This window comes from Aotus nancymaae, unplaced genomic scaffold (assembly GCF_030222135.1).
Source record: "Aotus nancymaae isolate 86718 unplaced genomic scaffold, 86718_ANA_hifiasm-v0.15.2.pri h1tg000021l, whole genome shotgun sequence".
Classification (NCBI taxonomy): Eukaryota; Metazoa; Chordata; class Mammalia; order Primates; family Aotidae; genus Aotus; species Aotus nancymaae.
In genome coordinates this window covers 23,989,214-24,014,563 of record NW_026988433.1, presented here as the reverse complement: position 1 = coordinate 24,014,563, position 25,350 = coordinate 23,989,214, and the positions used below count along the sequence as shown (strand labels likewise).

Below are 25,350 nucleotides of genomic sequence, written 5' to 3'. Positions count from 1 at the left end.
ATGGTTGATAATGTCCCTTTTTTTGGTAAGTCTATTTTCAGAGTAATGAGTAGCCTAGCATCTACGAAAAGTATCAATGAGTTGTTTTTGTTTTGAGTGGTGTTATGACCTCATGGTTTTGAAAGGTATTTGATTGTGTTCAAATTCACTGCAGTCATGATCCATTTGTAGCCTCTCTTTGGCAGGGCATGCTCCTGGAGGGTCCTGGTTTTCAGGCAGGAAGATATCTCGCTCATCATGTATATTTCTGCCCCAACCCTGGAATCAGCCATTTCTCCAAGGAGTCCTAATTCCTTTCAGTGGGAAATGTTCTTAGAGAGATCGTAATCTGGACACTGGAGATGTTTGTGGATTTTTTTTTTTTTTAATTTTTCCTACCTTGATCCTAGGACTTTAGTTTGTGGAATTTTTACAAGATCGCTTTGGCTCCTCTGTACACAATGAACTGGAAGGACAAGACTGGGTCAGGGAGACGGGTCAAGAGACTTGTGCAATGGCCCAAGTGAGATATAACAGTGGCTTGAACTTGATCTTCGGGAAATCACTTAGCTCAATGCTTGGTACATGGTGGAGAGCACCATAAATGGTAGCACACTCTTTCGTTAACGACTTGATCTGTGTTAGTTCACTTAAACCCCAAAACTGTATAAGGACTTCCTTATCATTGTATATGATAAACCCAAGCTCAGAGAGATGAGGAAACTTGTTCAAGTCACACAGGAAATGAAGAGGAGAAATAGAACCTGAAACCAGATCTCGTGCTCCAACCAATGCACCGCGTCGCTCCAAGCGTTCTTAGTTTCACCCTCAAAAATGACTTACATTTTGGTGTAAAACCTGATCCATCATGGGTTCATGGTGATTCTCCTGGTTGTGCCCTTAGGTTTCTGATTTTATTTGCTTCCCAGTGAGATCATAAACCCACGAGGGCAGGGCTAGGTCGTTCCTATGTCTTGTTTGCTGCGTGTCTCCAGCAGCCTGTACCACACCTGGCAGGTGCTGAGGAAATACCTGCTGATGAATGAGTGAATGGCTGAAGAAGGCAAATTCACAGCGCAGCAGGGAAAGAGGGGAAGGACGATAGGATTCCACCTGTGAATGTGGCAAGGACCAGGACCAAGGAGACCTGGACAGCAGACTTCAGCAATTTCTGCAGGGGTAATTCAAGAGAGATGCTCGCTGGGCAGATCAGCCTGGTGGACCTTGAGACAGTAGAACATATTTTCCATTGGAGGTGGAAAAACAGCTCCTCTTACCTTCCTTCAAGGCAGGGGCCGATCTGGAACTATTAAGGCCAGTTTTGCCTGGGATGACAGATTCACCACTTCAAAAATTTGATTTGAGCCAGGCACAGTGGCTCATGCCTGTAATCCCAGGGAGGGGAGGCAGAGGTGGGAAGATTGCTTGAGGACAGGAGTTCAAGACCAGCTTGGGCAACATAGCAAGACCCTGTCTCTACAAAATATAAAAAAGATTAGCTAGGTGTTGTGGTGTGCACCTGTAGTCCCAGCTATTTGGGAGCCTCAAACAGGAGGATTGCTTGATCCCAGGAGTTTGAGGCTGCAGTGAGCTATGATTGTACCACTGGACCCTAACCTGGATGACATAGAGAGACGTTGTCTTTGCGTGCGCGCCTGCACACACATACACACACATACACAGTTTGATTTGGCTCAACAGGCATTTATTGAGCACCTACAGTGTGCCAGGCATTGTGGATGTGCATCTTTCTAGGTCTGTACTCTTAGAGGGCCCTGGGTGACTCGATCATCTCAGTAATTTCCTGAAATGTACAGACTTCTCTTAAATATGTTTTTCTCCCTGAAGTTGTTCCAAAATCAGAGGCCTCGAATGTGGCACACCTGTACTCAACTCTGGATGGAGTGGTCTGGGATTCGGCACAAAACAGAGATGTAGTAATCTTACGCTTATGCTAGCGGGACTGGCTGGGGTTTCCTGAAGACCCAGATGCTCTGACGTGTTAAGTTTGAGAACTGCTGACCCTCTTCGGGTGTCTTTTCCAGGCTCCAGTCCCACCCATCCAGGAGGGTAGCCCATTACACAATTGAATCAACGGCCTGCTCACCTCCACCTATGACAGATCTAGCTTTACAGTCGGATAGCCCAGGGTTGAATGCCATGGATACCTCCAACCTGTGTGACTTTGGACAAGTCACTCCACCTCTCTGGACATTGGATTCTCATGTGTGAATGGGATATGTATAAACAAAATGCTTACTGTAATGGAAGGCATTATAGTTATTATTAATTATTAGGATAAAACTCTTAGGAATTCAAGACCAGCCTGGGCAACAAAGTGAGATCCTGTCTCTACAAAAAAACAAAAAGCAAAAATTATCTGGGAATGGTCTGGAGGCTGAAAGGGGAGGATCGCTTGAGCCTGAGAGGCAGAGGTTGCAGTGAAACCGAGATCGTGCCACTGTACTCTGGCCTGGGTGACAGAGCCAGAATCTGCCTAAAAACAATTAATTAATAAAGCTCTTAGTATTTGCAGTCAGGGAGTGTCAGGGAGCAGACTCACTTCCTAGATGCCTAGAGGTGACAGTTGCAATTATTTTGCTGTCCCGAACATTCGTTCCTCAATCACAATGCAGGGGGAGGAGAGGTTCTTGGATCACACCGGGGGTGTGCCTTCTCAAGTCTTACAGTTCACAGGGAGGTATACCTCCCTCCACTGCCTGCTAAAAGCTGTCACATACCCTCTTCAGATGCAAAAATCTTAAAGGATCATCCTTCACAAGAGAGCCAATTTGCTAATGATAGCTCCTGCTTTAGGAACTTTGGCAGAGTCCCCAAGAGCAAATTCTGCTCGAGATATCCTGCTTCCTTAGCAGCCTGGTGAGCTCCTATTCAACCTTCAAAGTCCCAGCGCAGGTGTCCTTTATATTTGCTCTCCCTCACATCTGTCTCCAACTTGGAAGGTATCCTCTCTGAACTGCCTTCTAGGTGCGGCTTTTCCTGATTCTGAGATTCTAGCAATTAGATCTTTTTTTTTTTGGAGATGGAGTCTCTCACCCAGGCTGGAGTGCAGTGGTGCGGTCTCGGCTCACTGCAACCCCTGCCTCCTGGGTTGAAGTGATTCTCCTGCCTCAGCCTCTCTAGTAGCTGGGATTACAGGTGCCCGCCACCACACCTGGCTAATTTTTTTGTATTTTTAGTAGAGATGGGGTTTCACTATGTTGGCCAGGCTGTTCTCAAACTCCCGAACTCAAGTGATTTGCCCACCTTGGCCTCCCAAAGTGCTGGGATTACAGGCGTGAGCCACTGCACCCAGACAGCAATTAGATTTTAATTTTAAAAGTTTTTCTTTATTTGAACTTAACATGCCTATCTCCCCCAAAGCCTTTCCAAGAAGAACCCAAAGTCTAGAGAAGTACCTTCATTGCTTTTTAAAAAAAGCAATAATAGATGGACTTTTTTTTTCTATTTTAATTAATTAATTTGTTTTCCAAGACAGGGTCTCACTATGTTGCCCAGACTGGTCTTGAACTCCCAGATTCAAACAATCCTCCCACCTTAGCCTCCCAAAGTATTGGGATTATAGGCATAAGCCACTGCGCCTGGTCAACTTAATTAATTGTTAATTGACAAACATTGCTTATTTCTTTGTGGCATTTTAAGTTCCTTAATAATGGACACAGGCCAGACACAGTGGCTTACTCCTATAATCCCAACACTTTGGGAGGCCAAGTAGGGAGGATCACTTGAGGTCAGCCTAGGTAACAAAGCAAGACACTCTCTCTCAGAAAAAAAAAAAAAAGAATGGACATAGACATTTAAAAACAAGCTCACAACTGTAAAAAACAAAGCAGTGACCCTGACAGTCACTTAGGACCTTTCCTAGAGTTTGTAGGCAGAAATTCTACACGTAGAGCAAGAAAGTCTGAGTATTAGGAGCTCAGGCTCCAAAGTAAGGCTACATGAGTCTTAAAAGTGTGGGCTCATGGAGTAACTGTGCCTCGGTTTCCTCGCCTATAAAAGGAGCAGGACCCTGAGGACCCTGCATGTAAAGCTTTTAGCACAGTGGCTGCCATAGGCCACACACATGCCAGTGACAGAAAAACACTCGCCGTGACTTATCAGGAATCACTTCCCCTTCCCTACAGCACTCCCTAACATTTCCTTTCTTCCCTTCTTCAACCCCTCTCTTGAAATAACCTAAAAAATGGTCTCCCTGGGCCCCCAAACCACCCAAAGTCCTTGGTAGCATCCTCATTGGATCAGGGAACAGAGAGGATGACAATTCAGCCTGGTCTATACTGCTGAAGGCCCAGAGACTTCTTCCCTTTGGAAATATGCCTGCTCCTGCAGGGCACCATCCCCTCCACCCCCAAAAGCAGTTCCAAGATACCCTTGATGGGGTATCTGCCTGTCCTGCCTGCGCTGGCTGATTCTTAGAGAGTAGCTCTGACACCTGCCCAGGACAGACGTGCCGTGAACCAGATGTGAATCCTTTCTGTCCGTGAATGGAGGAAGATGCTCACAGCAGAAATCGCACTCACCATCACCTGCCTGGTTCTTTCTGTTTGGTGCACTAGGAGGGTGAAGGTTGTATTTGGTGTTGAGCGACTACGTGAATCTTGGTTGAGTTTCAAATAAGGCAGGTGAGGTTGGCGAGCCTGGGTATTGTCCCTCCTTTTCTAGATGGGGACACTGAGGTTTGGAGAGGGGAGGTGATTTGTTCAAGATCACACTCTCCATTGGTGGAAGAGTCCTGGCGCAGTGGCTTACGTTGCTTACGGTGCTCTGAGTGCAGATGGTGAATGGTGATGGCTCAGATGTGTACACCCAACTGCACCCAGCAATGCACTCAGTGCCCCATGTCCCCATGAAGTGTTAAGAACTCATTGAGCTCTTAACAGCCCAGCAATAACCTAGGTACCATGCTTATCCCCATTTTGCAGTTGAGGAGACTGATTATCAGAGGGCATTTAACTTGCCCAAGACTTCCCCAGCTTGTAATGGCAGAACCGACATGTGAACCCAGGTCAGTTTTCAGGGGACCAAACAAGGTGCCCGGTGACAGTCGACTTTGGCTGCCATCATGCCTCAATATAGCGCTGGCCTGGAGCCGGGGCTCTTGGTTGGTCCCAGTCGTTGGCTGTGTGGCTAATTGCACATGTGACCTCCTGGCCACTGTTTGCTCACCTACAAAACAAGCACCCTGGACTTGACCACTATGCTTCCCCGTGTTCAGCTGGAGGTTGCAGCACGTGGCTTTTTTTTTTTTTTTTTTTTTTTTTTTTTTTTTTTGAGACAGACTCTTGCTCTGTCGCCAGGCTGGAGTGCAGTGGCACAATCTCGGCTCACTGCAATGTCCGCCTCCCAGGTTCAAACGATTCTTCTGCCTCAGCCTCCCGAGTAGCTGGACCTACAGGTGTGCACCACCATGCCCAGCTAATTTTTTATATTTTAGTAGAGATGGGGTTTTACCGTGTTGGCCAAGATGGTCTCAATCTCCTGACCTTGTGATAGCTTTTGAGAGACACTCTGATCCAAGACACCCCTGGACCTGCAGGCCAAGTGCAGGTGAAGGTGTCCGCTGGTCAGCCTCTCTCACCCTGGCAGCCACCCTTTGTCTGCCCCCATCAGTTTAATTATCTCTGAATTTGCAGAAGGACATTGTGCCGCTGGCTGGAGGGTCCTTGACCACCCCCTCTCTGTCCCAGTACTATTGCTTCTCTTTCCTGTCTGGTTGGCCTGTGTGTCCAGCTGGCATTCATGCCCAATATGGCCAAACTCAAGTGTGCTGAGTCTCACCCTCCCCTCTGGACATGCGTCGACGGATGAACCCCTTCCTTGGAACATGTTTATGTTTTCCTGTCTTCCCAGGGCTGTTGTGATTACAGGAACATTGGGATGGAAAGTTGGGAAAGAGGGTGATTGCATGAGGAGTGAAGTAGGGCTAAGTACAGAAATGTGGCAAGCCAGAGGGAGGTGGCCCTTGGGCCTATGAAGCCCCTGGGAGCACAGATAGCCTCAACCATGTAAGCTTGAGGTCAGGAGGAGGCTGAGTGAGGACCTTGGAAATGGCTTAAATTTACTGGTGACAGATAAAGGCGTGCTGCACTGCCAACTTGGGGGAACGTTCACCCATGTTGCAGCGCTGGCTGCCAAGCCCCACCCCCATGGCCTGATACACGCCACCAGCCTCCTGCTGAAAGGTGACACTCTGCCAGCTGGGTTCCCTTAGTCACCCTGTGGGCGCCTGCCAGCCTCACTCAAGAGTGGAGCTGGTGGCTGCATCCCCAGTGACGGTAAGTGGCAATAAGTGCTGGGAACTTAATCTTGGTGGGAGTAAAAATCCAAGTGTGGATGGGAATTGCTGGATGCTGACATCCTGTCCCTTCTGTCCTTCAAAAACCTCACCAGGCATGGGGATGTATGTGCTGTGGGGGGCACTGGGAAACAGACCCCTGACTCACCCTTGCCCTGCCCTTGCCTGGTGACTGGTCAGCACTTACTGGGACTGAGCAGTTTCTTGTGTTCATTGTGGTGAGGGCCACGATCGCCCTGGCACCAGGCAGCTGTTGCTTGGGTTAGGTTTGCAAGACATAAAAATAGCTTTGTCTGGGATCTGGTTTTCTCTTCAGCTGGGTCATTTCAGCGAAGGGCAGCTTGTCACGACAGGGTCCACAGAGGTTCATTGGAAGGGCTTCTCTGGCCTTTCCTGCTCGTGGAATCCAGCTGCACGATCAGTGCTCATTCTCGACCATGGCCCCCTCGTCTGGCATTGTTAGGTTACATGTCGATCTGCGGCTGTGTCTTAAAGGTACACAGCCAGGTGTCTGCCTGCTTTGAGGATCGTTATCTACAGGCTCCTGGTACCACCTGCTGCCTTATGGAGTTTACTCATCTCCACTGCAGTAGTGGGACAGTGGAAAAGGTACAGGAAGGGAAGGTTACTGATCTCTCTGAGCCACAGCTTACCAAATGTAAAATGGAAGTCGAATAATGACAATAACAATAATAACGTCCATTGGGTTTTGTTTTTTTTGAGACAGGTCTCACTTTGTCACCCAGGCTAGAGTGCGGTGGTATGATCTTGGCTCACTGCAACCTCCGCCTCCTGGGTTCAAGCGATTCTCCTGCCTCAGCCTCCCAAGTAGCTGAGTTTACAGACATGCACCACCACACTCAGCTAATTTTTGTAGTTTTAGTAGAATGAGGTTTCGCCATGTTGGCCAGGCTGGTCTCAAACTCCTCACCTCAAGTGATCCACCCACCTTAGCCTCCCAAACTGCTGGGATTACAGGTGTGAGCCACCACACCCAGCTCTATTGAGGTGTTTTGAGGATTGGAGGCAGGTGGTGGTGAGGGTCTTGGGAGCCTGAAGACACTCCACAAATGTGCTGGCTTGTGCGCAGCATATAGGTACAGATGTTATTCAGGGAGCAGCAGTGAGACAGGTGAATGGGGCGAGAATTTGTATCCCCATTTTATAGATGAGGAAACTGAGGCTCAGAGACTTTCTTCGGTAGCTTTCTCAAACAGTTCCCCCAATCTCTGTGTGTTCACTTGGGAAAAGGTCTTGTGTGGGGTGACCTTTGGGTCCCACATCATTACACTGCAAAGAAAAGGGAAAGGCAGCTGGACTCGGTGGCTCACGCCTGTAATCCCAGCACTTCGGGAGGCCAAGGCGGGCAGATTACAAGGTTAGGAGTTTGAGATCAGCCTGGCCAACATGGTGAAACCCTGTCTCTACTAAAAATACAAAATTAGCCGGGTGTGGTGGCACATGCCTGTAGTCTCAGCTACTCAGGAGGCTGAGGCAGAAGAGTCACTTGAACGTGGGAGGCAGAGTTTGCAGTGAGCTGAGATCACGCCACTGCACTCCAGCGTGGGCGACAGGGCAAGACTCCATCTCAAAAAAAAAAAAAAACGCTCTGAGGTTTTTCATGTAGGTAACCCTGCATCAATTGAAATAATCATGTGTGTTTTTCTTTGTTCTATTAATGTAGTATGTTACACTGACATTGAATCACCCTTGACAGAGTTTTCTCTTAAAAAAACATGATGATCTTGAAAGGAAAAAACCCTCTGACCCTGTGTACTACCTAGAAAATAGCTTTGGCAACATATCAGCAAATTCTGCTGCTGAAAGTGTGCAAGAAGTACTTGGATTATTTAGTTCTGAGAAATACTGAGAACTTTTCCACTTCCCTTAAAAACATTGTGTTGAAATTTAAAAAGAAAAAGCTTTATGGCCGGGCGCAGTGTCTCACGCCTGTAATCCCAGCACTTTGGGAGGCTAAGGTGGGCAGATCACTTGAGGTCAGGAGTTTGACACCAGCCTGGCCGACATGGTGAAACCCCATCTCTACAAAAAATACAAGAATTAGCCGGGTGTGGTGTGGGGACCTGTAATCCCAGGGGAGGCTGAGGCTCAAGAATCTCTTGAACCCGGGAGGCAAAGGTTGCAGTTAGCTGAGATCACACCACTGCACTCCAGCCTGGGCGACAGAGTGAGATTCTGACTAAAAAAAAAAAAGTGTTTTAGATACCAAATTGACCTGCTGAGCTTCGTGGTCCTGCTTTTGTAATGCTTCCAGTATATAATTGTGGCAAAATTGATTCAGAAATTTCAACACATAGAGGTCCCATTAAAAAATTTTTTTTGAAATAGAGTCTCACTCTGTTGTCCCAGCTGGAGTGCAGTGGCGCCATCTTGGGTCACTTCAACCTCCACCTCCCATTGGGGAGATCTGGGCTCATTGCAACCTCCGCCTCCCAAGTTCAAGCGATTCTCCTGCCTCAGCCTCCCGAGTAGCTGGAACTACAGGCATCCACCACCATGCCCAGGTAATTTTTGTATTTCTAGTAGAGACAGGTTTTTGCCATGTTGGCCAGGCTGGTCTCAAACTCCCAACCTCAGGTGATCTGCCTGCCTCAGCCTTCCAAAGTGCTGGGATTACTGGCATGAGCCACTGCATTGGGCTCATTTTTAAAACAAGATTTTCTTCAAACAACAATGATTACTCATTACTAGGCCAGAGATAGGGTGATAGAAAGACATGTGGGTCAGAGATGGGAATACCCAAGTTCATTCTTTCAACACACACTTGTAAGCCCTCACTGCATACCAGGCAACAGTCTAGACCCTGGAGCAGAAGACTCTCCCGAGGCTTGTTGGGCTTCTATGCTAGGTGTAAGCATGCTCCATGCTGGGGGTGATGGCACCCTTCCTCCCTCCAGGGCCATAATGATGACTATGATAATAATACTAGGATGATGATGATATGATGATGATGATGACAGAAGCAACAATTCCCTTTCATTTATAAGGTGGAATATAGTTAAAAGTCTTTAAAAAAGAATAACAGCTTTGGCTGGGTGCAGTGGGTCATGTCTGTAATCCCAGCGCTTTGGGAAGCCAAGGCAGGTGAATCACTTGGGGTCAGGAGTTCGAGACCAGCCTGGTCAATATGGTGAAACTCCATCTCTACAAAAATTAGCCAGGCATGGTGCTGCATACCTATAGTCCAAGCTACTGAGGAGGCTGAGGCAGGAGTATTGCTTGAACTTGGGAGGTGGAGGTTGCAGCGAGCAGAGATTGCGCCACTGCACTCCAGCCTGGGCAACAAAGCAAGATCCATCTCAAAACAAAAAAACAAACAAAAGCCCAATTTTATTGAGAGATAATTCACATGGCATACAATCCACTTATGTAAAAGACAAATCAGGTTTTTTTTTTTTTTACTATATCCATAGAGTTGTACAACCATCACCTCAATCTGCTCTAGAACATTTTCATCATCCCAAACAGAAACCCTACACCCTGTAGGCATCACCCCCATGCCACTAGCTCCTGGCAACCACTAATCTGTTTTCTGTCTCTCCATATTTGCCTGTTTTGCACATTTCATACACTTGGAATCATAGAATATGTGACCTTTCATGACTGGCTTCTTTAACTTAGCAAGTTTTCAAGGTTCATCCATATTGTAGCATGTATTGGGATCCCTTCCCCTCCCCTTTCCTTCCCCTTCCCCTCCCCTCCCCTCCCCTCCCCTTCCCCTCCCTTTCCCCTCCCCTTCCCTTCCCCTTTCCTTCCCCTTTCCCTTCCCCTCCCCTTCTCTTCCCCTTTCCTTCCCCTTTCCCTTCCCCTCCCCTTCTCTTCCCCTTCCCTTTCCCTTCCCCTTCCCTTCCCCTTCCCTTCCCCTTCCCTTCCCCTTCCCTTCCCCTTTCCTTCCTCTTTCCCTTTCCCTCCCCTTCCCTTCCCCTTCCCTTTCCTTTCCCCTTCCCTTCCCCTTCCCTTCCCTTCCCTTTCCCTTCCCCTTCCCTTCCCTTCTCTTTCCCTTCCCCTTCCCTTCCCTTCTCTTTCCCTTCCCCTTCCCTTCCCTTCCTTTCTCCTTCTCCTTCTCCTTCCCTTCCCTTCTTCTTCCCTTCCCTTCCTTTCTCCTTCTCCTTCTCCTTCCCTTCCCTTCTTCTTCCCTTCCCTTCCTTTCTCCTTCTCCTTCTCCTTCTCCTTCTCCTTCTCCTTCTCCTTCTCCTTCCCTTCTCCTCCTTCTCTTCTCTCACTGCAACCTCCACCTCCCAGGTTCAAGTGATTCTCATGCCTCAGCCTCCCAAGTAGCTGGGATTGGGCCACCATGCCTGGCTAATTATTGTACTTTTAGTAGAGACAGGATTTTGTCATGTTGCTCAGGCTGGTCTGGAACTCCTGGCCTCAAGCAGTCCACACACCCCAGCCTCCCAAAGTGTTGGGATTACAGGTCCGAGCCACTGTGCCCAGCCAGCCTTCTTTTTGTGGCTGAAGAATGTTCCATTGTTTGGATCCACCTGTTTATCCATAGATCGATCGATTCTGTTTCTACATTCATCAGTTAATGGATATTTGGGCTGTTTTCACATTTCGACATTATGAATAATGCTGTCAGAATGAAGTCCCTTAACGTACATTATCGTATTTAGTTCTCACTCACATGCACGTTCATGAGGTACATTGAGCTAGTGTTGCTATACCTAAATTAGAGGCAGGAAACTAAGATCCAGAGGGGTGAAGGAATATGTCCAAGCATGTTACAGGCAGAGCTGGGAGGAGAACCGCATCTCTCCCCCGTCCAGTGTTTCTGGAATGCACAGCAACCCAACAGCCTCCTGGCCCACTAGCTTCTTTAGGAGAGAAATCACTTGATTATGTAAACCCTAAAATGTCTGTTTTTCTCCTTACAGATTTTTTGAATGGTCTTGCTTCTTTTCCTATCTTGTCTGATTTTCTGCTGTCTGACCTTTTCCTGGTTAAAAATCTGGGGGAAAATGACAGACTCCAATCCGATCACCAAGAGCAAGTCAGAAGCGAACTTCATCCCGAGCCAGGAGCCCCTTCCAGACTCTGACAACTTGGGGGAGACACCGCAGAGAAATGAGGAGGGCCGCTCTCTGCCCAAGACTCCCAACCAGGCTGAGCCAGCCTCCCACAAAGGCCCCAAAGGTGCCGGTTGGCGGAGGAACTCCCTGCCACCCTCCCACCAGAAGCCCCCAAGAAACCCCGCTTCTTCCAATGATGCAGCACCCTCCCCAGAGCTCCAGGCCAATGGGACCGGGACACAAGGCCTGGAGGCCCCAGATACCAATGGCCTGTCCTCCCCAGCCAGGCCCCAGGGCCAGCAAGCCGGCTCCCTGTCCAAAGAAGACAAGAAGCAGGCAAACATCAAGAGGCAGCTGATGACCAGCTTCATCCTGGGCTCTTTCGATGACTGCTCTTCCGACGAGGACTCTGTTACTGGCTCATCTCGTGAGTCTGCCCGGAAGGGCAGCCGGGCCAGCCTGGGATCCCTGACCCTGGAGGCTCCTCTGACCGCAGGTGAACCTGAGACCCGCATCCCCACTATGAGGTAACGTGCCTTTTCTTCTTGTAACCGAGGAGTGCAGAGTTCAGGTGGGGTCCACACCCTTCCCAACCCATGCCCACCTTGGTCAAGCCATTTCCTGATGCCAACACTTCAAGGGTGGCTATGCACAATCGCAGAAGACATGAGCCTTCTTGGAAGCCTCCTTCCTTCCTTCCTTCTTTCCCTCCTTTCAAAATCATTACTGGAAGTTGGGCACAGTGGCTCGTGCCTGTAGTCCCAGCACTTTGGGAGGCCGAGGCAGGCAGATCACTTGAGGTCAGGAGTTTAAGACCAGCCTGGCCAACATGGTAAAACCCCATCTATACTAAAAATACAAAAATTAGCCAGGCATGGTGGTGCATGCCTGTAATCACAGCTACTTGGGAGGCTGAGGCAAGAGAATTGCTTGAACCCGGGAGGTGGAGGTTGCAGTGAGCCAAGATTGCATCACCGCCCTCCAGCCTGGGCGACAGAGTGAGACCTTGTCTAAAAAAAAAAAAAAGAAAAAGAAAGAAATCATTCCTTGTGCATCTACTGCATGCACAGGGCTTCATGAAACTGACTTTCTAGAAGACCTCAGCCTAGTTGGGGAAGATGACCTTGTGTGTAACTAGTTATAATTTAAGCTGAATGAGGCAGGGCTGGCAAGAGCCACAAGCTATGATGGTAGTCTAGAGGGAGAGGCAGTTACCTCTGCCTCCCGGAGAGACATTGACTCATTCATTCATTTTTTTTTTCCAATTTTTTTTTTCTTTTTGTGAGACAGAGTCTGACTGACACTCTGTTGGCTGAGTATAGTGGTAGGATCTTAGCTCACTGTGACCTCAAACTCCTGGGCTCAAGCAATCCTCCCACCTCAGCGCACTCCTGGGTAGCTGGGGCTACAGGTGTGTGCCACCACACCTAGCTAATTCTTAAATTTTTTGTAGAAATGGGCATCTCACCAGGTTGCCCAGGCTGGTCTCCAACTCCTGGACTCAAGCAATCCTCCTGCCTTGGTCTCCCAAAGTGCTGGGATTACAGGCATGAGTTACCAGACCCGCCCTATTCATTCATTCATTCATTCAGCAGGTAACTGACAACTGAAAAACCAGCCTTCCCCCAGTGATGCCTGTAAAGCAGAAACTCAAACACTCTAAAGGTCGCCATCAGTTTGACTGTTAGAAATGCATGCCTGTAGGTTCATAACAGGCAGGACTATCCCAGGGGCTGCAGTCAGTGGCCTTGTTGTTGTTATCTACCTTCTCCTCTGCCACCGCCAAATGACAAATGAAACACAGCACTTCTAGGCAGAAAACTTGGGAAATACAGGAGAACAAAGAGAAGAAAAGAGCCGCCAACCAAAACCTCACCTACCAGAGGGAACCTCTGCTCTCGTTCCCATATTTCTTCCTTCCAGTGTGTTTTTCTCCTCTGGAGTGGAGTTTTATTGGCTATTATTTTAAGCATCTCTTGTACTCTCTCTGCCCAAATGAGAAAAATCTAGAGGTGGTCTTCCACACGCGTCCATGTTAGCGGTGAGCTTGATTTTAACCCTGGTATCTAGAAGTAGAATATAGAGAACAAGGAAGAGGAAAGTATTCCAGTACTGACAATTGTCAGGGAAAGAGTGTTTGAGTTTCTAGAAGGGTTAAGGGAAGAGGAAGTCTTAGACTCTAGTACAAAGAACACAGCCTGTGGAGTCAGATGGAGTTGGGTTCAACCTTTTGCTCTGCCACCCGCTAGTGTGTGATCTTGGGCATGACATTTCACCTCTCCAGGTCTCAGTACCTCTGTGAAATGTGAAGGGATTAAATGGGATAATGCAAGCAGGTGTTGTGGCTCACACCTGTAATCCTAGCACTTTGGGAGGCTGAGGCACAAGGATTGCTTGAGGCCGGGAGTTCAAGACCAGCCCAGGCAACATACTGAGACCCCATCTCTAAAAAAAAAAAAAAAAAAAAAAAAAAAAAAAATTAAGAATTTGCCAGACATCGTGGTGCATACCTGTAGTTCCAGCTACTTGAGAGCCTGAAGCAGGAGGATCGCATGAGCCATGAGTTGTGTTTACAGTGAGCTATGATCATGCCACTGCACTCCAGCCTGGGCAGCAGAGCAAGACCCTGTCTCAAAACAAAAACAAAAAAGAATATATCAAACCAACAAACTTGACAAAATAACAACATGATTATTATTATTACTGTTTCCTGAGTCTTGGATGCCAAAATAGTTGTCTCAGGTGCTTGGCAAGAGAATAAAGCATCCATATTGGTAGATGATAAATAGAAAGGGGGCAAGTCTCCTACCTTTCCACCCACTGTCTTCCTATCACCATTTGGAGGGGTCTTTACTGGTTTGAGCTTAAACCACAGCTTTTCTGAGCTGGTGCATTTATAAAAATGAAAGATACTTAACTATCTTTTTTTTTTTTTTGAGATGGAGTCTCACTCTGTCACCCAGACTGGAGTGCAGTCGCATGATCTCAGCTCACTGCAACCTCTGCCTCCCAGGTTCAGGTGATTCTCCTCCCTCAGCCTCCCAAGTAGCTAGGATTACAGGTGCATGCCACCACGCCCAGCTAATTTTTATATTTTTAGTAGAGATGGGGTTTCACAGTGTTGGCCAGTCTGGTCTTAAACTCCTGACCTCAAGTGATCTGCATACCTTGGCCTCCCAAAGTGCTGGGATAACAGGCATGAGCCACCGCACCCTGCCTACTTAACTATCTTTTAGGGAAAATGAAATCAAAATGTTGATTGAATTTGCTGCCCTCATGTCTTCATGGCACAGAAACCTAGCATTGTAGATAAATCTTTTATCCTTACTTTGTTCCAGCAAAGGGCTGGCAGGAGGGACCGACGGATCTTGGAGAGGCAGTGAAAGTGGAGCTGAATCACATGTGGATTGTGGGGGATTCAAAGGGCTTCGACACGGTGCAGGGAGAAGTGATGTGCTGCACGACCTTGGATGAGTCCCTTCCCCTTTCTGAGCCTCCAATTTCTCATGTTTAGAATGAGGAGGCTAAGGCTGGGCCTGGTGGCTCATGCCTGTGATTCTAGCACTTTGGGTGGCCAAGGTGGGTGGATTGCTTCAGCTCAGGAGTTCGAGACCAGCCTGGGCAACATGGCAAAACCCCATCTCTATAAAAACAATATAAAAATTAGGCGGTTGTGGTGGTGTGCACGTATAGTCCCAGCTACTAGGGAGGCTGAGGCGGGAGAATCACTTAAGCTCAGGACGCAGAGGTTGCAGTGAGCTGAGATTGCACCACTGCACTCCAGCCTGGGCAGCAGAGGCAGATCTGTCTCAAAAAAAGAAGAAAAGAAAAAAATGAGGAAGCTGCACCAGACTCCAGAGGTGTGACCTGTGGCCCTAAAGCTCACTGACATACGGGTAATTCTTTTGTCCCCAGTCTGTGTACTTTTTCAGAGTTGAGAATTTAGAATTTTAGCACTCAGGGGCAATGTTGGTGGTTCTGCTGGTGCCTCCTGAGATGCTGGCATTTCCTCAAGGAACAGTCCCAGCCCCAGAATCAGGGGCCTCTGACAGAGGAGGCCCATGTGTGTTTGTTGTTTCTAATGAACTGTAGTGAGAATCCCACATCAAAGAATCTTCAGGGAGTCAGGCCTTACACATGTGTGCTATTGCCTGCTGCCTCTGGTGGTTGGCTGGATGAACAAATTATGTGAAAACCTGTGTGTTCCAGCCTGTTGGAAACGACATATATCAAAATGAGGCTGAGGCCTGGCGCAGTGGCTCATGCATTTGGGGAAACTGAGGTGGGAGGATCCCTTGAGCCCAGGAGTTTGAGAGCAGCCTGGGCAATATAATGAGACTCTGCCTCTACAAAAATTAAAAAAAATAAAACCAGGCTAGGCTCGGTGGCTCACACCTGTAATCCTAGCACTTTGGGAGGCCGAGGTGGGGACTGCCTGAGCTCAGGAGTTCGAGACCAGCCTGGGCAACATGGCAAAATCCCATCTCTACTAAAATACAAAAAAAATTAGCCAGGCATGGTGGTGTGCTCCTGTAGTCCCAGCTTCTCAGGAGGCTGAAGTGGGATAATCGCCTGAACCCAGGAGGCGGAGGTTGCAGTGAGCCGAGATCATGCCACTGCACTCCAGCTTGGGCAACAGAGCGAGACTTTGTCTCAAAAAATATATAAACAAAATAAAATGAGGCTGAGCATTCTATTATCTTGTAGAGCTTTTGGCTTTGGATTTTGGCATCTTTGGGACCCTTGGTGGCCTGGTGTTTGCTGGTTACCCATTGACTCTTCTGCACACACACAGGCAGGGAAGTGATACCTCTTCCCTGGTGTCCACAGGTCAACACACAAGCAGATTTGGGTGTGGGCCATGGAGGGTGGTGTCAAAAGACAAAATCACAGCAAATTTAGTTTAAAACTCTAATTGGATTTTATTTACAATTCTAAAATCAGGCAGCACCTCATCCCGTAAAATAGAATGGGTGTTCCGAAGAGCTGAGCAGAGAGGAGCTCAGCTTTATAGACAGGACAGGGCTGAAGGAAGCAGGAACAAGGGACAAAGACCAGCTTCACAGTTTCAAAGTGACTTTCCTTATAGGGTTAAAACAGACACAACTTTCTTATCATGTTCGCTCAGGCAAACTGGACCCTTCTGATTGGTTGCTATGAATCTCCTGTTTTTTGGAAAACTGGTCAGTTTCAAAGTTCAGACTGATTACCAGGCAGTTAGCCAGGAGTGATCTGTTTTGGTTTGGTCTGTTGGGGCTGAACGCAGGAGCTCAGTCCAAAACCATGGGCTCCCATACATTAAATTTTTGTGTTCGTTTTTTAGGTTTAGGGGTGCAAGAACAGTTTTGTTACTTGGATGTATTTCCCAGCAGTGAAGCCTGGGCTTTTCCTGTAGCCATTGCTTGCATCGTGTACGTTGTATCTATTCAGTAATTTCTCATTCCTTACCCCCTTCCACCCCGCCACCTTTCTGAATCTGCAGTGTCTATTATTCCACTCTTTGTGTCCATGCGTACACTTTATTTAGCTCCACTTACAAGTGAGAACAAACATAGATTATATTTAAGGGTGGTGCGTGCAGGCCGGCCGGCCAGCTGCCTGTAACCAGCTGGATGGAGCATTGAGGAAAGAAAGCTTGACCCAAAAAGGCAAATATGTGAACAAAAATCCCTGTTAGTTGAATCCAGAAAGCTCTTTCTAAAAAAAATATCATTTTTCTTGAGACCAGGCACAGTGCCTCACACCTGTAATCCCAGCACTTCGGGAGGCTGAGATGAGTGGATCACTTGAGCTTAGTCAGGAGTTTGAGACCAGCCTGGCCAACATGGGGAAACCCTGTCTCTGCTTAAAAAAAAAAAAAAAAAAAAACTACAAAAATTAGCCGAGCATGGTGGCAGATGTCTGTAATTCCAGCTATTCAGGAGGCGGAGGTAGGAGAATCACTTGAACCCGGGACGCAGAGGTTGCAGTAAGCTGAGACTGCGCCACTGCACTCTAGTCTGGCCAACAGAGTGAGACTCTGACTTGAAAAAAAAAATTACTTTTCTTGGTAAGTTGCTAAATAATCTGTACCTTCTAACAAATCTTCTGTTTGAGGTCCTGTTTCTGCAAAATGGAAGCAGCGGCTAGAGGTTTAGGCTAGTCCTTCCAGGTTGGATCCAACCCTTGCCCCATTTCCAAGACAGACAACTAAGGCCTGGGAGAAGAGGCCAGGGTTCAAGGTTATTTGAGCGTTCGGACTCACGTGGAGACCACAGTGAAGAAGTGACTTGTATCTGTGGATCTGCCTCTGCTCTCTGCAATTTCCTTGGGCAGTCATTTCACTGCTGCTCTGCCCTGGAAGGCCACTTCCTACATTCACCTCTTCCTGCCAGGCCAGGAGCTGGGAGACTGGCAAGGCACTGATGGAAGATGCTTGTGTTATGTCTGTGGTTTGGGAGGAAGCTCTTTCTGAAGCAGTCATCAAGGGGCCTTCTCCTTCCTGCCGTGCCCTTCGCATCCCAGAGCTCTCACAATTGCGTTCCTGTTCTGGGACTTCGCACTGGCTGTTCCCTCTGAACCGAAACACTCTCTTTCTCCCAACCCCTGAACCCCGACCTCCCACCATGGCCAGCTTCACAGGCATGCCCTGTGCTTCAGTGAACCCCACGCTTGTTTTGACGCTCTGTTGTTGCCATCTTGAAATTCTTTTTTATTTTGTTTTTGAAAGACAATCTTGCTCTGATACCCAGGCTGGAATGCAGAGCATGGTCATGGCTCACTGCAGCCTTGACTTCCTGGGCTCAAGTGATCCTCCCATCTCAGCCTCCCAAGTAGCTGGGACTACAGGCACGTGCCACCACACCTGGCTGATTTTTTCATTTTTGGTAAAGATGAGGTTTTGCCATTTTGCTCAGGCCGGTCAGAAACTCATGAGCTCAAGCAATCTGCCCACCTTGGCCTCCCAGAGTGCTGAGATTACAGGCATAAGCCACTGCACCCAGCCCCAAATTCTTAATAATTTTGTGTTTTCACTTTGCACTGGGTCCTGCAAATTCTGTAGCCAGTCCTGCCTCTACTCCGAGCTCTTTGCCCATCAGAGTCACTTCCTCAAAGGGCCTTCCCTGTCCCCTTCTCACCTTTAAAATATCCACGCCCCAACCATCTTCAGTATCTTCATCAATCACTCTGTTTTGTTGTCTTTGCAACATTTAATCATTTCTTGAGATTATGTCTTTTTTTCTTTGGATACAGAGTCTCTCTCTGTCACCCAGGCTGGAGTACTGTAGTGTGATCTCGGCTCTCTGCAGCCTCTACCCCATAGGCTCGAGCAATCCCCTCGCATCAGCCTCCTGAGTATCTGGGACTATAGGCATGCATCACCATGCCCAGCTATTGTTTATTTTTTTAATGTTTTTAATTTTTAGTAGAGACTGGGTTTCACCATGTTGGTCAGGCTGGTCTCAAATTCCTGAGCTCAAGCAATCCACCCACCTTGGCCTCCCAAAGTGCTGGGATTGCAGATGTGAGCCTCCACAGTTGGCTCCTAAAAGATTATATCTTTTATTTCTTTATTATCTACTTGGTTATTACCTGTCTCTCTATACTGGACAGCAAGTTCCTTGAAGGCAGGGCCATATTTATAGTGGTCTCTTTTTCCCCACTGCCTAGGCTGGTGCTGGCTCATGGTAGGCTTTGAATATCTGCTAAATGCATGAACAAAGTGAGCTGCAATAAGCTTGCCAAAGACAGAATTCTCCATTTCAGGGGAATGCAAAACACGTGATGAATGATTGTGGGAATGGATGAATGAATGAGTAAATGGATGATGACTGAATGGATTATTTAATGAATGAATTAACAGATGAATAGGCATTTTATAGTTGTTGCTCTTTAGCAGCAATAAATTTTTGTTCTCATAAAATTCTTTCTGCATGTATCTTGTGACTTTGGAGACTAGTTCTGGGGTCACACTCCAATTTTAAATTTTTCTTCTGTCTTTGATAGGATTATGCAAACTCAGCCTTTCTCTCCTTTCTCCCAGTTGGCAAGGGCTGGCTGAGAATATGGATCCAATGACCTGGTGCTGTCCGTTAAGCTCTCTCCTCCCAGCTCCTCCCCTTTGGGTTCATCTCAGGGCGGGTATTAGAACTTGGCCTTTCCTTGGACTTGGAAACAGTCCCCAAGGGTTGGAATTCCCATGCAACACTTCAAAACAGAGCTAATGAGAACATTATATGATGTGGCAAAATCGCTGCTTGCATGCTCTGAAATGAAGGTTACAAGAGCCTCCTGTTCTGTGCGATCTCATTTTGTTGGACAAACAGCGTGTGGTTAGTGTATAGTGGGCCTATGGTAAGACACCAGGTTCAAAGCCACTTCTTCCTAGCTTGTACCCCTATGAGAATGACCCTATGGGGAGCACATGTGGACTGAATGGAATGGGGCAGGTTTAGGACTGCTGAGATTGCAGCTGGAATCCTGAAACTTAAAGTTATGAAACTCAAGTTCATAAATTAGTGGTGAACTCATTTAGTAGCAAAACCTGTCCTGAATTGATGTGAAGTTATTTATAGTGATTATTTATCCTATTCTGCTGCTGAAATATTAATGTGATAATGTGGAACAGAAAGTTTTACCTTCATAAAAACAATTTCCAAGTTCCAAAGCACATCAGGCCCTGGGAGCTTCAGATAAGGGATTAGGGACTATATATAACATGCTTAGAACAGTTCCTGGCATAGAATAAGCACAAAAAATGCTTCTGCTTAATAAATGTGCCCAATAAATGTGTGTGTGTGCAAGTAGTCATTGTTTTTATGTGGTATGATCATGAGTAATTTAAATTTTCTTCTGTATTTTCTAATTTTCTGCTCTAAATATCATTTTATAATGCATTTTAACAGTGTCTAATAAGAAAACAGTATATAAGTATTGGGGGAAAGAATAAACCAATCATCTCATTTCCTACATAGGAAGCTGAAGCCCAGAGAGATTCCAGGCCTCCCAGCAAGATACGCAGAGGCCCAGAGTACCATTTGAACCCAAATAAATCCTTGTTAGATGTGAATGTGAAATCAGCCAGCAAACTGCCTGTATTAGTGTCACTGCCTAACCTTCCCCCAGGGGATCAGAGGCTTGGGCTCCAGGACAGGCACCTCCGACCTCCTCCTAACTTGGGGGAAGGGTCGAGAGACAGGGGTAGTTTATGGGCAACCTTTAAGTTGTATGAGCTTGAGGACATCACCACCTTTTTAGGGGCAAGACTGGACACTCTGAGGTTCTTTGTGGCTCTATCAGTTGGTGGCTTTGTTCCTTTATATTTGGAGGAACAGACAGCAGGGAGGGGGCTGGGAGATAGGGAAAAAGAGTAGCTGGAAAATGGGGGGAAAGTTTCTTAATTTACTGGGAGGCTGAAGTGGGAGGATCGTTTGAGCCCATGAGTTTGAGGCTGCAGTGAGCTATGACTGTGCCACTGTACCAGCCTGAGCAACAGAGCAAGACCCTATCTCTCTTAACAAAATTGTTTATTTAGAACCATTTTCTCCTTGGTAAATGACTGCAGATGTCTGGGTTCTAGGCAAGAGGGAGGATGCATTAAGGGGTGAGATGGTCGGGTGGGGAAGCCAAGGTTTGTCCCATCCATTTGTTGGCCCAGGAGCAGTTATTGCAACCCTGCTGGGTGCCAGGCACTCAGTTGGCACTACGGATGCAAAGATGGTAAGATACAGCCTCTGTGTTTAGGGAGGCCAGGGTAAGGGGGGTGAGAGCCCATGGGCCAGGGCATTCCCCATCAGTTTTATAGAAAGAGCTGTGGAATAGTTAAGAGCATGCATACGGGAGGCTGAGGCTGGAGGCTGGTGTGCTGGCTCCTCCACCAAGCCATCATGTGACTTGGGGCCAAGTTCTGTGACTTTCTGTGCCTCAGTGTCCTCTAAAATGAAGTCATAGTGTTATCTCCCTCACAGGGCTGGAATCAGGTTTCACTGAGTTGCTGTGAGCATAGCACTTAAAGCAGCACCCACGATGCGATCCCCGTCATTAGATCCAGCGCACAGCGACACAGTAAGGGCCCAGGACCCACAAACAGGTCTGGATTCAGACCTCTCTTGTTACCTCTCTGAGCTGCCATTTCCTGCTCTCTTGAGGTGGGATAATACTAGTGCCTACTTAGAAGATTGTTGAGATTGAGTGGAAGCAAGTGCCGGGAGTGGAAGGCCCAGAGGTGGTTCAGTAGCCATTAGTTGGGTGGGCTTCTCCCAAAGTTCTTGCCTGTGCTCCTGATTATTCCCAAGGCCTGGCTGGACTTACACCTTGAAGGTGTAGCAACCTGTGTCCACAGAGGAGGAAGAGGATTGAAAAGGCAGGTGAAGTGTCCCAATAAAAGGATAAAGTCCAAAACAGCACACGGGTGCTGAAGCGTTCCTTCCTGCCACCGTTCATGACCATGTTGGGATCATTGAGGTAAGAACGGTTTAGCAAGGCAGATCTCAGATCCCCTGATGGCGAATGAGGCTCTGTAGGGTCTGGACATGTGGAGGGGGGCCCCCCCAGGCGAAGGTAGGTGAAAGAATGCCAGGAAAGGGAGGCGACACCAGGGACCTGGCATCGCCCCACTCTCCCAGCTTTTTGTTCATCATCCCCGTCCACACCTCTTCTCATCAGCTCCAGGCAATGAGCAGGTCAGAAAACTAAAGTGTCTATAAATATTTTTATGTGCCCCTGAGTGAAATGTCAAGGATCTTTCTGTAATGTTTTATTTAGTTATTTATTGACTTACAAAGGGGCTAGCAGAAACTCTCTTTTCAAGTTTCTTTAGCTCCTAAAATGTTTTCTTTTTTTTTTTTTTTTTTTGAGATGGAGTCTCGCTCTGTAGCACAGGCTGGAGTGCAGTGGCGCAATTTTGGCTCACTACAACCTCTGCCTCCCGGGTCCTGGTTCAAGCAATTCTGCTGTCTCAGCCTCTCGAGTAGCTGGCATTACAGGCACGTGCCACCATGCCCAGCTAATTTTTGTATTTTTTGTAGAGACGGGGTTTCACCATGTTGGCCAGGCTGGTTTTGAACTCCTGAACTTGTGATCTGCCCACCTCCCAAAATGCTGGGATTATAGGTGTGAGCCACTGCACCCAGCCTCCTAAAATGTTTCCTAGGAGCATAGGGGAAAGAGGATCCCTGTCTTTGAGTTGTTCTATTTGTGGATTGGATACAGAAGCTGGGAGTGACTATGAAGTTCATACAAAGTACAGAGCAACTAACCATTCATACTTACCCCTCCCCCTTAAACAGCATTGCCCTGTTTTAGAAAAATCATTCACTTCTGCTCTATATTTCATGTAACATTTCCCCTCTGCCTTATATATTGAAAGGGATTATATCATTTTGTTTTTCTGCAAAAGCAAAGGCAAATTATATGTGGGTAATTTTATAGATGAGGAAGTGGAGAGGAGGGATTTGCTTAAGCTCATCCTTGAAGGGAAGGACAAGTTCAAGCTCATCATGGCACAGTCTTTCCACCATGCTGCTAGTCGCTGCGTGTGTATCTTCTTGTTCATGGCACAGTCTTTCCACCATGCTGCTAATCACTGCGTGTGTATCTTCTTGTTGATTTCGTGTGTGTATTGTTCATTTGACCTGGGTTTTCCCTCTGTAATACCAGCAAGTAAAACTGAGCTTCTAGTAAGTCTGAGAGGAAGGGCTTAATGCATGAGACAGCAGCTACTGCCATGCTTGAACCATTTCATCAAAAAGCACAACTGTGGATGTCTGTATAAAGGTGGTGGTGTGCTTGGAGGTGGATATTAGGTTGGTGCAAAAGTAATCGCGGTTTTTGCAATCACTTTTAATGGCAGAAACTGTAATTATTTTTGCACTAACTGAATATTACTCATTTCTTTCCATCTTTTATTCCCTAATAATGCAATTAGAGACAAATGCAAGGTCATGATCACTATGATGAAATGCCGAACCCGCCCATCTAAGTGAAATCCCTTGATTGAGACCCTGGGTCATATTGAGATGGGTAAGGCTGTCTTTCAGGCTGCATTAGCAGAGAAGTGAGAAAAATCTGTACAATGTTTAAGTAGTGTTGGGGTTTTTGCAATAGAGAATAATAATCTAGAGCAATGCAAGTATGCTGGCAAGTGGTTCTCTTCTGCACGATCCTAACTGACTTTGGGTAGGGTAGGGGGGTTTTGAACCATCTTCATTTCTTGATTTTCATTGCTTTCCCTATTTTGAGATGGTTACATTTACACTGGGGACATTTGGAGGAAAAATACTTGTTGGTTTTGGTTTGAAATTTAAAAAATTGGGGTAAAGTGGGTTTCTTTTTTGGAGGCAGTGAAGACAAGGCCATGAACATCTTCCTAGAAACTTGAAGAACTGAGAATTTTGTTCACCTGTTTTTTTCCTTTAACCTGTTGTTGAAATGTTATTTAATATACGGTTAGAGTATAGCCATCCACTGCTCGTAGGCAAGGCTGCCTAAACAAGGCTTATGTTATGGCCAAGTACTTGGTGCCCCCTGGAAATGTGGCCTTGCCTGTGCCTTTTCTTTTCTTTTTATTTTCTTTAACTTTCTTTTTTCTTTCTTTCTTTTTTTTTTTTTTGAGAAAGGGTCTTGCTCTATTGCCTAGGCTGGAGTGCAGCAGGATCATGGCTCACTGCAGCCTTGGCTATCTGGGCTCAGGTAATCCTCCCACCTCAGGCTCCTGAGTAGCTGGAATTACAGGCATGCACCACCATGCCAGCTAATTTTTATATTTTTACTAGAGATAGGATTTCACTATGTTGGCCAGGTTGGTCTTGAACTGCTGGCCTCAAGTGATCTACCTGCCTCAGCCTCCCAAAGTGCTGGGATTACAGGCATGAGGCACTGCATCCGGCCTGCCTGTGAAGTGACTTTTTAATTGTATTTTAAAATTTGTTTTCATTTTCCTTTTTTCTTTTTTGAGACAGAGTCTCACAGTGTTGCCCAGGCTGAAATGCAGTGGCCCGATCTCAGCTCACTGCAACCTCTGCTTCCCAACTAACCATTCATACTTAGCTTCAATTAATTGAGGCTGAGGCAGGTTCAAGTAATTCTCCTGCCTCAGCCTCCAGAGTAGCTGGGACTTCAGGTGCCCACCACCACACCCAGCTACTTTTTGTAGTTTTAGTAGAGACAGAGTTTCACCATGTTGGCCAAGCTGGTCTTGAACTCCTGACCTCAAGTGATCTGCCCACCTCAGCCACCCAAAATACTGAGATTACAGGCATGAGCCACCATGCCCAGCCTGTTTTCATGATTCCGATACATTATATTTTTACACATTTATAGAATACATGTAAAATTTTGTTACATGCCTAGAATGCATAATGATTTTAGGGACCAAGGGAAAAACTTCTGCTTTGCCCTCTGAAGTTTTGCTGAAAAATTAACTTGTAAAAGGCAGATTAGTTGGAGAAAAGGTACACAAATTTAATTAATGGGTACACCGGGAGAACCACAGAGTGATTACCCGGGAAGGGAATTTACTTGCCGGCATTTACATTCTTTTTGGTTTGTTTGGTATCAAAGTAGGATACCTTTATTATTACTGCGGTGTCTTCTAGGAAGTGTTTTGGTTCTTTGTATTTATTATAATATTGCTTAAAGTAGCATTCATTCGTTTGTTTTTTATTTTTTGAGATGGAGTCTCACTCTGTCATCCAGGTTAGAGTGCAGTGGCACCATCTCGGCTCACTTCAACCTCCGCCTCACGGCTTCAAGTGATTCTCTCACCTCAGCCTCCCAAGTAGCTGGGACTATAGGTGTGCACACCACGCCCGGCTAATTTTTGTACTTTTAGTAGAGACAGGGTGTCACCATGTTGGCCAGACTGGTCTCAAACTCCTGACCTCAAGTGATCTGCCTGCCTCAGCCTCCCAAAGTGCTGGGATTACAGGCATGAGCCGCGAGGCCTGGCCTCATTCATTTATTCTAACTTGAATCAGTTTGCAGTTTGTCTGCATTTAAGACCCTGGGTTCTGGCACTTCAGATAACATGCATCTCTGGGC

At 47.0% G+C, this 25,350-nt stretch overlaps 1 protein-coding gene across 5 annotated transcripts in view; it reads left to right on the top strand.

Moving 5' to 3' along the window:
• ACACB (acetyl-CoA carboxylase beta) overlaps positions 1–25,350 on the top strand; it is a 159,301-nt gene that overhangs the window by 13,010 nt on the left and 120,941 nt on the right. For 4 of the 5 annotated variants that reach the window (XM_064379874.1, XM_012469122.2, XM_064379875.1 and 1 more), the window contains exon 2: positions 11,197–11,858. In XM_064379874.1, the coding sequence (XP_064235944.1) occupies positions 11,206–11,858 (653 nt within the window). In that variant the 5' untranslated portion in view covers positions 11,197–11,205. Of the gene's footprint in view, positions 1–5,911; positions 6,279–11,196; positions 11,859–25,350 lie in introns of those variants that run through there. The other variant, XM_064379873.1, reaches the window with a different exon arrangement.